General features: G+C 43.8%; 1 protein-coding gene and 1 long non-coding RNA gene across 3 annotated transcripts in view; both read left to right on the forward strand.

The window, feature by feature from the left end:
* Positions 1-5,024, forward strand: part of slc22a18 (solute carrier family 22 member 18) — a 276,323-nt gene extending 271,299 nt beyond the window's left edge. For both annotated transcript variants that reach the window (XM_039736928.1, XM_039736935.1), the window contains exons 10-11: positions 3,170-3,290; positions 4,329-5,024. In XM_039736928.1, the coding sequence (XP_039592862.1) occupies positions 3,170-3,290; positions 4,329-4,513 (306 nt within the window). In that variant the 3' untranslated portion in view covers positions 4,514-5,024. The remainder of the gene's footprint in view (positions 1-3,169; positions 3,291-4,328) is intronic.
* A 1,228-nt stretch (positions 5,025-6,252) lies between these two features.
* LOC120515704 lies at positions 6,253-9,259 on the forward strand. Its single transcript, XR_005630688.1, has 2 exons — positions 6,253-7,041; positions 7,087-9,259. It is a non-coding gene; the product is annotated as an uncharacterized LOC120515704 (long non-coding RNA).
* Positions 9,260-13,030: the final 3,771 nt, after the last annotated feature.

A 13,030-nucleotide genomic window follows, 5' to 3' on the forward strand; every position in this document is an offset into this window, starting at 1 on the left:
TGTAAGGTCTGGGCAGAAAACCTATAAATTTGCTTGCTTTACCTCACACTCTTTCTTATCAAACTGATGAAAGACCATCTCACACCATGAACTGAAAATGACAACACAATGAAGAGCACAGCTTCGGCAGCCATATTGAGACAGGCATGTGGCCTGTTCTGAAGAAAGCTGATGACAAATGATGCCTTAACTAGAGACATTTAGAGTAACTAACAAGTCTGTGTGCTGCCTGAAACTACACATCAACATTCATCAAGTTGTATAGTGTTCCTTTAGGGGGCGATCGCTCCCTAGTTGGAATAAGTTCTTTTGTAATTGCTTCGTTTTAAGTAACCCGAAACTATATAGATATAATGTAAAAAAGGCGATATGCCTCCCATATTGATACAGCGGTAAAAATCACATAAGAGAAAATAACTTAGCTTTCTTTAATGACGATTTACGCGACATTACAGACGAAGAAGCCATGACAACACTTTGTGTATAGTTTGTCATTTTCGTTGCTGCGCTGAAAAGGATTTTCAGGACAGATGACGTTATCACCCATCCGTCCATCGGCTTCGAAGTATTTGGCTGCTGTCCAAGCCTTTTATACTGGTTCCTCCCCGTGCAGGCCCCCACGTCGGCAAATAGTCCATTTCCAAACAAGGAAAGAAGATTTTGTGCTGACTTTTTTAACAGAGGACAAAATAGTATCGACTTGTCTTTAGGCTGACTATACATTCCTCCTGCTGTCTTTGTCTATCTTGTCCTATGCTTGGCCCAGCAATTCTAAATGTCGAAAGCCCCTGTGTGCTAACTTTGGTCTGGCTTGTACATGTGAGTGGATTTATAAAATAATTTTTGTACAGAGCACAGTGACATTAAACTTATATTCTGATTACTTATGGTTGCCAATATTCAAATGTACATTGCATATTGTTATTACTGTATTTACATGTGTACCACACACCCTCGTGTAAGACATGCACCCTAATTTTTACAAAGAAAATTGCGGAAATTGTTTTGCCCGATTTATGACACACATTATGATTGTATAGGAACCATTTAGAGAGAGAGAGAGCGCGAGCAAGCAGAAGAAGTAAACATTACAGAATTACATTTCCTCGTGTATGACGCACACCTGATTTTCTAATGCTAATTTTCGGGAAAAAATGTGCGTGTGGCACACGCGTAAATACGGTATTTATGAATGTTATCAATAATACATTGTTTAAATTATCACGTAACTCCTGCTTGTCTTTTACTACACCTAATTGCCTGAGGTTTTAAATGTAGAAGGTAAGATGGGGAGACATTATATGGTACATTACCTTAGAAACAGTGGTAAGTCTGTGAGATCTGAGGCATTCTGACAAAGGCTACATATTAATAATACAAAAGGGGAAAGTAGAGTAATATATTATTCTGCCAAGACAAAACAATATTTATATACAATTTTTGTGGACAATTTAAGTGCTAAATATGGTACATGTGTTGAACATGATGGCGAACAAGTTTGAGAAATTCCTGTAAATCATCTTGCACTTATGAAGTATGTTTTGTGAATAAATTGTTTCTGCTATTCAAATGTTAACATAATTTTGACTCACCCTGTATTTTGTCCACAAAAAAAGTGGTTGTTAAACATTTTGAAGTTTTTGTTTGGATAAGATGTTTTAGGTGGTTTACGTCTTCCCATTTTGGAAATTAGCCCATAATAGGGGTCAAAACAAGCTCACCAAACCATACTCAGTGCCATTCTGAAGTACTCACCTCTCTGTCAGGAATATAGAGGCAGAGAGCAGAGCCTCGGCCAACATGTAAATGGTAAAAAGGCAAAAAAAAAAACAATTATTAACATCATACGCAAAATAATATTTAACTCAAATACGACCATAAGCCAGGAACAGATCCCTGAAAACCTTAACATTTTCATAGCTGACATGGATCAACCAGCCCACCAGGTCTGCTGGCATTTACTTGGGGTGCTTCTTAACCGCCTTCCCCAGCCCACTGGGAGGACACAAAGACACTCTGGTGGGTCTGAAATATCTTAAATGGTCTGGGAATATCTGTGAATTCCACATGTTGAGCTGGTGAAAACTGCTACAGATTATCCAATCTACTCTGTCCAACTTGACATGTTGCCACAGTGACCCACAGCAGAGAAGGAGCATTGAAAGTGAAGTGAAGTGAGGCTTTGGTCTCCATATTTCAAGAAGGCCATGAAGTAGCATATCTAACTGGCCGGGGACAGCTTGTGGTGTGACTGATTTCAGAGATGACCTAGAACAGTTGTGTTGGTGATGCTGGCAAGAAGTCTCATTTGCACCATATTGTCTTGAATTACATTTCATTTGATGTAGGCTTAGTTATTATCATGGACCCCGTGATCATCAGAGGAGACTGTGTGCAGAGGGTGCAAACATATAAATACTTGGGAGTGCTGCTGGATGATAAACTGGACTGGACTGTCAATACTGATGCTCTGTGTAAGAAAGGTCAGAGCTGACTATACTTCCTTAGAAGGTTGGCGTCCTTCAACATCTGCAATAAGATGCTGCAGATGTTCTACCAGACGGTTGTGGCGAGTGCCCTCTTCTACGAGGTTGTGTGCTGGGGAGGCAGCATAAAGATGAAGGATGCCTCACACCTGGACAAAATTGTTAGGAAGGCAGGCTCTATTGTAGGAATGAAGCTGGACAGTTTAACATCTGTGGCAGAGCGACGGGCGCTGAGCAGGCTCCTGTCAATCATGGAGAATCCACTGCATCCACTGAACAGGATCATCTCCAGACAGAGGAGCAGCTTCAGCGACAGACTGCTGTCACCGTCCTGCTCCACTGACAGACTGCAGAGATCGTTCCTCCACCACACTATGAGACTCTTCAATTCCACCCAGGGAAGTAAATGCTAACATTATTCAAAGTTATTCTGTTTTTACATGCATTTTTTATTACTCTTTAATTTAATATTGTTTTTTTGTATCAGTATACTGCTGCTGGATTATATTTTAACTTTGGGCCTATAAGCATGGACGTGCTGCCAATGCTGGAGGCAGTGAATTCCTGGCTCATTATCTTGGCCACAGGAGATCCATGCACACAAAATGTTGACTATTTTGGGATAGAGCTCTCACATCTCAAGCTGTAGATGACTAACATGTGTTCTTGTGCTCACATTTCAGGCCTTGATGGTAAACGTGTTTCAGTTCTGTGTCATCATCATCCCCCTGATGCTTTCTTTCTCTACTTTCAACATTGTCACGGACACCATGCTAACCAAGAGCATCCCGGCATCAGACACTGGTAAGAGCAGATAAGTCTTCAGGTTATGAAATAAATGATTCGAAAGGAAAAGGCTGACACTAAAGTCTATGGTGATAAGGAAACTTACGGTAGGGATCTCAATTCAAATGAAAGGATGCCATGGAAGCCAAAATGTAAAAATATTGTGTGTTTATTAGAACTTAGAGAACATATCTATCTATCTATCTATCTATCTATCTATCTATCTATCTATCTATCTATCTATCTATCTATCTATCTATCTAAAGATATATTAAAGTACTATTATTACAAAGTACTCCTTTGGTACTGTGTCTCTCCAGAAAATCCTTGGGTACCATTGGGTTGACTTTGTGTTGCTCATGGAGTCCCGAATGAGGCACATTACCTGCATTGTGAAGGAGTGTCAGTTATGGTACTACGGCCGTGTGGAGTGATTCCCCATTGGTGATCTGATTCACAGGACCCTCATTGTTGAGGACCCAAGTGGCTGGACCAGGCTTAGGGGTCCCACGTAATGTCTGGCTGTGGCAGATAGAGGGTCATTTCTGGAGGGTGGTACTGGACTGCGTGTCTGCCTGGAGGTTGCCAACCGGGATCCCAAGCTATTTTGTTGTGTGGAGGGTGCGGCAACGCGCTGTACCAGTGCATGCTCCCCAACTTGACTTGACTTGACTTATTATTTTTTGTCTACCCACACATGTTTTGAACCTATTACTACCTGGTGGGATGCCTTACCCCTTTACCCATTAAGTAAAGCACCATCATTCTTTATTGTTACCAAACCTTGCCCCTTCTCCTCTCACCCAGTGCTCTAAACTCAAAAAGGCATCTAGAGTTTGACCTCCTTACACCCTTGCCTAAGTTCACTTTTGATCAAGCTCCAGAATCAGTCCTGGGGCCAAGGGCCACCTTCTTTGGTTATTAGTACTCTATTCTAGAACTTCTCCTTCCTCCTTGTGGCACCTGGTACCCTGTCGGAAAATGGTGGGCTTTTGAAATACCAGTCGTTTGACTGTGTGGTTCAGATTCACTGGACTTGTTTCTTTCACTTTTCAGGTACGATGTTGGGATTGTGTGCTTCTGTCCAGGCTCTGGTTCGCACCGTGGGCCCAACGATTGGATCCTTTTTATATCAGAACTTTGGAGTTTCGTCCATTGGTTACATCCAGTGTGTGGTCAGTGCTGTGCTCTTCTTGAACCTCCTCAACAACAACATTGGGCAAAGGAAAGAGCATCAATGACTGTAAGGGGACGATGGTTAAAAGACACAATCTTGACAACCAGAAAGATAAAAATTCACTTCTCAAAGCCAGACATGTCAGGGATGTTCATCTCTCACTCTCTCTGTCTGTTAATTTTAATAATTTCAGTGTCTTTAAACAGACATTTTTGTTCCAGTTCCAAAGAAGGATAGAATTAGTGGACTTGGTGATTATAGGCCATTTCACTCAGACATTGGTACCTACGGAAACCTTTGATTTCTTCATTTCGGTCCACCTCAGGTCCATTACTGATCGCTTCCTTGATCCCTTTGACTAAACAGCAAACCATTCAGTTGAAGATACACTTCACTGGTGACTCCATCACATTCTAAACATCTTGATTCTCCTAATGCATATGTTAGGGTCTTGTTTGTGGATTTCAGTACTTCCTTTAATGGTATAGTCCCAGAATTTCTTTACAAGTAAATTTTCTATTTTTACCCCTGAATGTGTGTGTGGGGGTCACTAGTTTTCTGACTGTCAGCACAAAGTATGTAAATGCGATTCCACACCTTGTTTCCTTGGAGTGTTTCATTCAAACTTTGCAGCAAGTTCCCCAGTTGTCCAGTTTGTTTAGGAAGATGTGAACAATACCAATCGCACTCCAATGTGTAACCAGACTGTGACCCTTTAGATATAGATAGATAGATAGATAGATAGATAGATAGATAGATAGATAGATAGATAGATAGATAGATAGATAGATAGATAGATAGATAGATAGATAGATAGATAGATAGATAGATACTTTATTAATCCCAAGGGAAAATTCACATACTCCAGCAGCAGCATACTGATAAAGAACAATAATAAATTAAAGAGTGATAACAATGAAAGTATAACAGACAGACAATAATTTTGTATAATATTAACGTTGGGTGGAATTGAAGAGTCGCATAGTGTAGTGGAGGAATGATCTCCCCAGTCTGTCAGTGGAGCAGGACGGTGACAGCAGTCTGTCACTGAAGCTGCTCCTCTGTCTGGAGATGATCCTGTTCAGTGGATGCAGTGGATTCTCCATGATTGACATGAGCCTGCTCAGCGCCCGTTGCTCTGCCACGCATGTCAAACTGTCCAGCTCTGTGCCTACATTAGAGCCTGCCTTCCTCACCAGTTTGTCCAGACGTGAGGCGTCCCTCTTCTTTATGCTGCCTCCCCAGCACACCACCACGTAGAAGAGGACGCTCACCACAACCGTCTGGTAGAACATCTGCAGCATCTTATTGCAGATGTTGAAGGAGGCCAACCTTCTAAGAAAGTATAGTCGGCTCTGTCCTTTCTTGCACAGAGCATCAGTATTGGCAGTCCAGTCCAATTTATCATCCAGCTGCACTCACAGGTATTTATAGGTCTATACCCTCTGCCCACAGTCACCTCTGATGATCACGGGGTCCATGAGGGGCCTGGGCCTCCTAAAATCCACCACTACCTCCTTGGTTTTGCTGGTGTTCATGTGTAAGTGGTTTGAGTCGCACCATTTAACAAAGTCCTTGATTAGGTTCCTATACTCCTCCTCCTGCCCACTACTGATGCAGCCCATGATAGCAGTGTAGTCAGCGAACTTTTGCACGTGGCAGGACTCCAAGTTGTATTGGAAGTCCGATGTATGTTGGGTGAACAGGACCAGAGAAAGTACAGTCCTCTGCGGCGCTCCTGTGTTGCTGGCCGCAGTGTCAGACTTGCAGTTCCCGAGACGCACATACTCAGGTCTGTCTGTAAGATAGTCCACGATCCATGCCACCAGGTGTGAGTCTACTCTCATCTCTGTCAGCTTGTCCCTAAGGAGCAGAGGTTGGATGGTGTTGGTTTAGAAACGATGGTCTTCGTGCAGTGCCGAGCAAAATCCTGGAGGGGTTCACATGAGGTATGAATGTGATCTGACAGAACCACTCTAACTATTGGAAATACTGTGCATTGTGGGATACATTTTGGCTGCTGATTAGGCAATCTCTAATAATAATACATGTACACATGCATACAAGTTCACATAGGACACCTAGCACAAGTAGCAGCCAATCAGATTAATTTTAGCACCTGATTCTACCTCAGAGACTCTTTATCTCTCTCACGATTGAATAGCAGTTGATCATGTTAAAAAAAAAAAAAAAAAGAATTAAATTCACTTGTGATCAGGTGGGTCAAACTGACCACATACGGAGTTGGTGAGAAACAAATGCCCTCTGCAACTACCGATTAATCCCTCTAATCTGCAGCACTAATGTGATGCATGCAAATGGACGTCTGTAGTGGCGATGCTCCTCAGAGAAGGTGGGAGTGACACAGAGAAAAAATATCAACTGGTGTCACCAGGAAGTTTCCCACTCACAGTGGTCAGGGATGGGCACTGCGTGGCTAACGGATGGAACTCTTCATTTAGCTCATGCCACAAAGCGATTGCCTCTAAACCAGTGAACATGTGTTTGCGACTCACTGCCGACAGTTTACCACAGAGCAAATCTTTGAACTGAGACAACTGGCGACAAGGGTGGGATTTGCACTGTGGTCAGGTGGAGTGTAGTGGTGACAAAGGGTGGGATTTGCACTGCGGTCAGGTGGAGTGTAGTGGTGACAGAGTGCAGAGAAGCTGACGCAGAGAGACATCAGCTGATATCACCAGGAAGCGCACCACTCATAGTGGGCAGAGATATGGGGTCTATGTGGCTGACGGATGGAGCTCTCCATTTAGCTCACCCCACAAAGGGCTCACCTCTGAGCCGGAGATCGTGCATTTGTGACTCGCTACCAACAGTTCACCACAGAGCAACAAGGGTGGGATTTCCACCGTGGTCGGGTGGAACGTGTAGGCTGATTCAGAGAAAGATCAGCTGACATCACCAGGAACTGCACTGCTGATAGTGGTCAGAGATATAGGGTCTTCATGGCTGACAGATGGAGCTCTTGATTTAGCTCACCCCCACAAAGCTCTCACCCCTGAGCTGGAGGTTGTGCATTTGCGACTGGCTGCTGACAGTTCACCACAGAGCAAATCTTTGAACTGAGACAATTGGCGACAAGGGTGGGATTTGCACTGTGGTCAGGTGGAGTGTAGTAGTGACACAGCACAAAGAAGGTGTGGGCTGATGCAGAGAGAGATCAGCTGACATCACCAGGAAGTGCACCACTCATAATGGTCAGAGATGGACTCTGTGCAACCAACAGATGGAGCTTTCGCCACAAAGTGCTCACCTCTCAGCTGGAGATCGCAAATTTGTGACTCGAAGCTGACAGTTCACCACAGAGTCAATTTTCAAACTGACACATGTCCTGTCAGTGCGCTCACACCTTAACACATTAACTCTGATACTATGTAGTAAGTGTTAACCAGAATATTCCAAAATAAACATTAATAACAGATATTTACAGGCTTAATGACTCTAGACATGTGACTCAAGACGGTGACATTCATATACAGTAGGAAACTAATGGAGAGTAAATTAGCAACATCATACAGTGAAATTACATGCGCCTGATACACTGACTGTCAGAATGAAATTGAAGCTCATCTCTGCATTCCCTCGCCTTAAAGTTGCCTAGATTAAACGTGTCCCTTTCCGTACCATGTGAAGTAACTCATCGTGTTCGTCTACTCTTCTAGTTATCCGATAACATGCATTCTGCTCACAGAGCTGTGTCTGGTGAACAAACCACATAGATATTTCTATTGTGCTGGTGCAACATTCCTGATGATTTGCATTCCTGACCAATGAAAGAAGTCCACAATGTGCCCCTGGGTTATGATTGTTACTTCTGGTTTGCTTGAAAGTTTGCTGTGTAAAATGCAACCAGACTACCTGGAGATTGAATCAAAGAAACTATTCATCTGATCCAGAGCAAAGCAAGGTGGAATATGGGTGTGAAAACACTTAAAGACGGGGCCCCTGTCTCTCCGAGTCTATGCATTTTAGCACATTTGGTCCCCCGGTGCTGCGTTCTTCCACCCCTATTGTTCCATCATTTCACTAATGACTGTACCTCCTTTGATAATTCGACAAAAATTGTGAAATCTGCTACTGATATAATAGTTGTGGGTCTCATCACTAATATTGGTGAGACCTGCTACTGGAGGTGGACCACATGTGCTTTTAGTAATCGAGAACTTGGCACCATCCAAAGAATGGAAACGGTGACTGGCTTCTGCAGATGCCCGTCTTGTCTGTCTGCACCATGGGTATCTTTGGCCTGACTGTTTCCATGGTCGAGTCATTTGAGTTTCTGGGGGCAACCTGAAGTGAGACAAAGACCTCACTTTGATTATTGGGAAATCACAGCATGGGAAACTCTGTCCTACTAAAGTTTTATTCAACCATCATCAAGAGTGTTCAGGCTTTTTCTATCACTGTCTGCACTTTCTTTCCGCTTCCTCCTTGTTCAAGACGAGGCTACATCAGGGGCATTCAATCCAGCTGTCACTCACTCTGGCAGCCATTTATTCACCAGATTACCATCCCAGAGATGGCGCAGGTCCTTTGTCACTTGGACTACACGCAGTCTTCATGGCTTCTTTCCCGTAGACATTCTTCTCTTTAATAAACTTGCTCAGGTGTTACCCCCTTTCCTTGTCTACCACATCCTCATTGTTCTTGATACTTTTTGTCCTCCATTGAGAACTTCATCCTCTTGTTGTATACGACTGGTGCTAACTTTGTTTGCTGTCTGGTGCTGATATTGTCCAATATTGTATGTTATAGCAGGCTGACATACTGGCAATAAAGTTCTGAATGTAAATCTGAACCTTTTATTGGGAGGTCCCAAGTAACTACTGGAGAGCGCCATCAAGCACTGATGCTGTGTTCACGTGCTATTGGACCAGGGATGGATCCACCATCAGGGTATTCTAGGTGTAGCCAGGGGCACATGATGGCAAGGGTCCTGACCCCCTTTAATAAAATGTTCTTGAATTTGTGAATCGAAATGACCAAGGGGGAAATGCCCCTCCTCGCTCACTGAAATGATTGAGTAATCAAAGGGGACCCATGCACCAAACAGTCTCACGCGTAAATCAAAAGTGAGAAATGCCATGCTGCATTAAAACCGACCTGATGTCCTCTCACTGAAAATCAACTTTCCGTTAAGGAGTTCGGTCACCTTGGCACCTGTGGTGGTCTTCACCTGGCCTTGTATTGGACACAAGGTAAATCTGAATCTGAATCAGGTTCTTCATCATCACCAAAGTGCTTCCTTTGTTTGCCTTGATGCTCAGGAGATGTTACCATCCATTCATTCATATCCTAACTACAGGGTCACGGGGGTCTGCTGGTGCCAACCCCAGCCAACACAGGGCGCAAGGCAGGAAACTAACCCCGGGCAGGGCACTCACACACACACACACACACACACACCAAGCACATACTAGGGACAATTTAGGATCGCCAGTGCAGCTAACCTGAATGTCTTTGGAGTGTGGGAGGAAACCCACGCAGACACGGGGAGAACATGCAAACTCCACGCAGGGAGGACCCAGGAAGCAAACCCGGGTCTCCTAACTGCGAGGCAGCAGCGCTACACACTGCCCAACTGTGCCGCCCTAGGAGATGTTACCATTGGAGTTAATTTTTGTGTTATCATGGGGTTCGCCATGATATTTTACGATCATAAGCATCATTTTGAAATGAGAAGAGGAGCACAGGGCACTTTATGAAGGCACTCGCCCGTCTTTGTCCCGCATACATTCTGTTTCCTGTAATTGACACTCACCTTGTTCTTCTTGCTATGAGCAACCTCAGCAGTATGCTTGAGGGTCAGCAGATGTTTCCGCAGTTCTTTTACTTTCTGCCATGTTGCCATAAGAAAGTCGTGAACCCCGATAACTTCATGGAGGTTGCTGCCCCCCAAGATGTTTGCTTCACCAGCAACTATCACACGTACTTTCAATCAGCATTTTGGCCCAGGTGGTTTGTGAGTAATCAGTCACATGACAGACGGACATAACCCTTAGCATTTTATATTCAGGGGTAGGCAAAAGTAGGTTTACAGTTGTTTGTATGGAAAAAGACGTGCAGGTTATGATTATTACAATAGCTTTATTAACTCAGTAGTTTTAAGAAGAAGAAGACAACTAATACAATCATTAATAAATACATTAATAATACAAGAATAAACTCTGTTTTGCATACTCACATCTGTAAACCTACTTTTGCCCACCTCTGTATATACATCAACTTCAAATAAATACCATGTTGAAATAATAAGAAGCTCATCACTTGGGGAGTGGAGGGGGTGCCATTGCTAGTCTGAATTTTTAATTTTACAATTTCTAACAAAATGCCACTCCTTCCGACAGGTTTTACTCCTGGATAACTGGGCTTGCACCCCCAAAAGCCAGTGCCCAGTACTCCTAAAGCTCAGGGTGCCAAGCTAAAGTGAAGCCCATGCCCACAAAACTAAAGAGGCCCCTTCACCTCTTCTCCCCATTTTAGTTTGCCGTGTAGGCTGCCCACCTCTCGATCCTCTTCCTTCCTCCTTCTTGTCTTCTTCAGAGGACATCACATGAGAGGTTAGGGAGGAGCAGGGTCAACAGATGAGGTGCTTGTCTTAGACTTTCACTCCCTTTCTCCGTCTGCCTTCTTTCAGCCCCACTGTCCAGTAACTCTTACATCATCTCAGAAAACCCCCTGCTGGCCCACCTGTCCTCACCTTTGCCTTGGTCACAGGGCTCACTTCCTTATGAAGATTACAAAGGCACTTTGGACCCCACTGGGGGCTGGGGGGAGGTCCGCTTCTCACTTGTCAGCATTCAGATTCCATGAAAAAGTCCTAAGGAGCTTCGGAGGCTTTTGAGGGTGAGAATTGGCAGGTCGAAGGAGGAAATAAGGAAGCGGATATATGGCAGGTGGTGACAGGTGTAAAGTAAAGGGAATGCCATGTCACTGCCAAGGTTTATCTCCTGGATTACAGTCATGTGAAAAATGAAGTACACTCCTTGGAAACTGAACATATCTGATCAGACAAATCTTCATGTCAGCAGTGCCTACAGATAAAGATGAACTACTTTGAACAAACACCGAAAATTAAAATGCTGTATGCATTCTAAATGAACAAAAATGGCAGATTTGTCATGTTGAAAAGCAAGTCCAGCCCTGCAGTCATCACCACTTCAAGTCCATTGTCGCACACGGACACATGGAGGACACTTTACAGGCTCAAATAGTGTCCTTTGTCAGCCAGACCAGGGGTTAGCACTCTCACCTAATCCTCTCTCCTCCTATCCCTCTGCAGCCCAGCTGAAGACCCGGACACTTAATGACATCTCAGTTGATCCACCCACTGATGACATCACTGCCGCTACCCAGAATTCCTCTTCCTGCTTCATCATTTCCTGTTCCAGCTGTCCTGACTCCTTCCCACCATTTTTACAGAGTAGTGTGCCACCGTCTCCAACCCATATAACATAGCTGGTCTCACTACCGTCCTGGAGACCTTCCCTTTCACTCTTGCTGATACCCGTCTGTCACAATTCACTCCTGGCACTCTTCTCCACCCATTCCACCCTGCCTGCGCTTTTTCACTTCTCTTCCTCAATCCGTGTTACTCTGTACTGTTGATCCCAAGTATTTAAACTCATCCACCTTCACCAACTCCACTCCCTCCCTCCTCTCATTCACACACATGTATTCTGTCTTGGTGGTCCTACTCTCCTTCATTCCTCTCCCCTCTAGAGCAGATCTCCACCTCTCCAGGGTCTCCTCAACCTGCTTCCTACTCTCGCTACACATCGCAATGTCATCAGCAAGCGATCATCATATGTCTAATCTCATCTGTCAACCTGTCCATCACCATTCACACACATGTATTCTGTCTTGGTGGTCCTACTCACCTTCATTGCTCTCCTTTCTAGATCAGCATTTCTCAACCTTTGAATGTGTTTGCGACCGAGTTTTCATAACAGTTTTAATCGCGACCCCCTAACGTTTTTTTGAAACCCTAATAAAATGTATTCCTATATTTTTTGCTGCCGATACACCACTACAAGTTTTATTATACCTACTTATCTTTTATCGACATTTATCTAACTCTATTTTGCTAGTATCAGAATGTAGTTTAAGTTAATTTGTTTTGGTTTCAATAGATTTCTTTTTATCACATCTTTGCGCCCCCCCTTTTTGTTACTTTGGTGGGCACACCCCACAGGTTGAGAACCGCTCTAGAGCTTATCTCCGTGACCTGCTCCCTACTCTCGCTACAGATCACAATGTCATCAGCAAATAAACACGACTGAATCTTTATTCTCTTTTTATTATTCTTTCTGTCTTAATGTCATTTTCATTATTATTTATTACTAGGGGGCTCTGTGACAATGCGGGTTCAGCTCCACGCTCCCTTTCAGCTTCTGGGAGCCCTTCAACCCGTCACCGTCGTTAATGTCACCGGTGAGCTTAGCAGTGAGGCAACAGCATGGCAAGTGGATGGTGTACAAAAGTGTCAAGTGCTTTTATTAAAAATCCAACAAAACAAGGTGTTCAAATTAAATCAAGTGCAGTGTCTTAAAAACTGTCTTCA

The sequence above is a fragment of the Polypterus senegalus genome, chromosome 1 (assembly GCF_016835505.1).
Source record: "Polypterus senegalus isolate Bchr_013 chromosome 1, ASM1683550v1, whole genome shotgun sequence".
NCBI lineage: Eukaryota > Metazoa > Chordata > Cladistia > Polypteriformes > Polypteridae > Polypterus > Polypterus senegalus.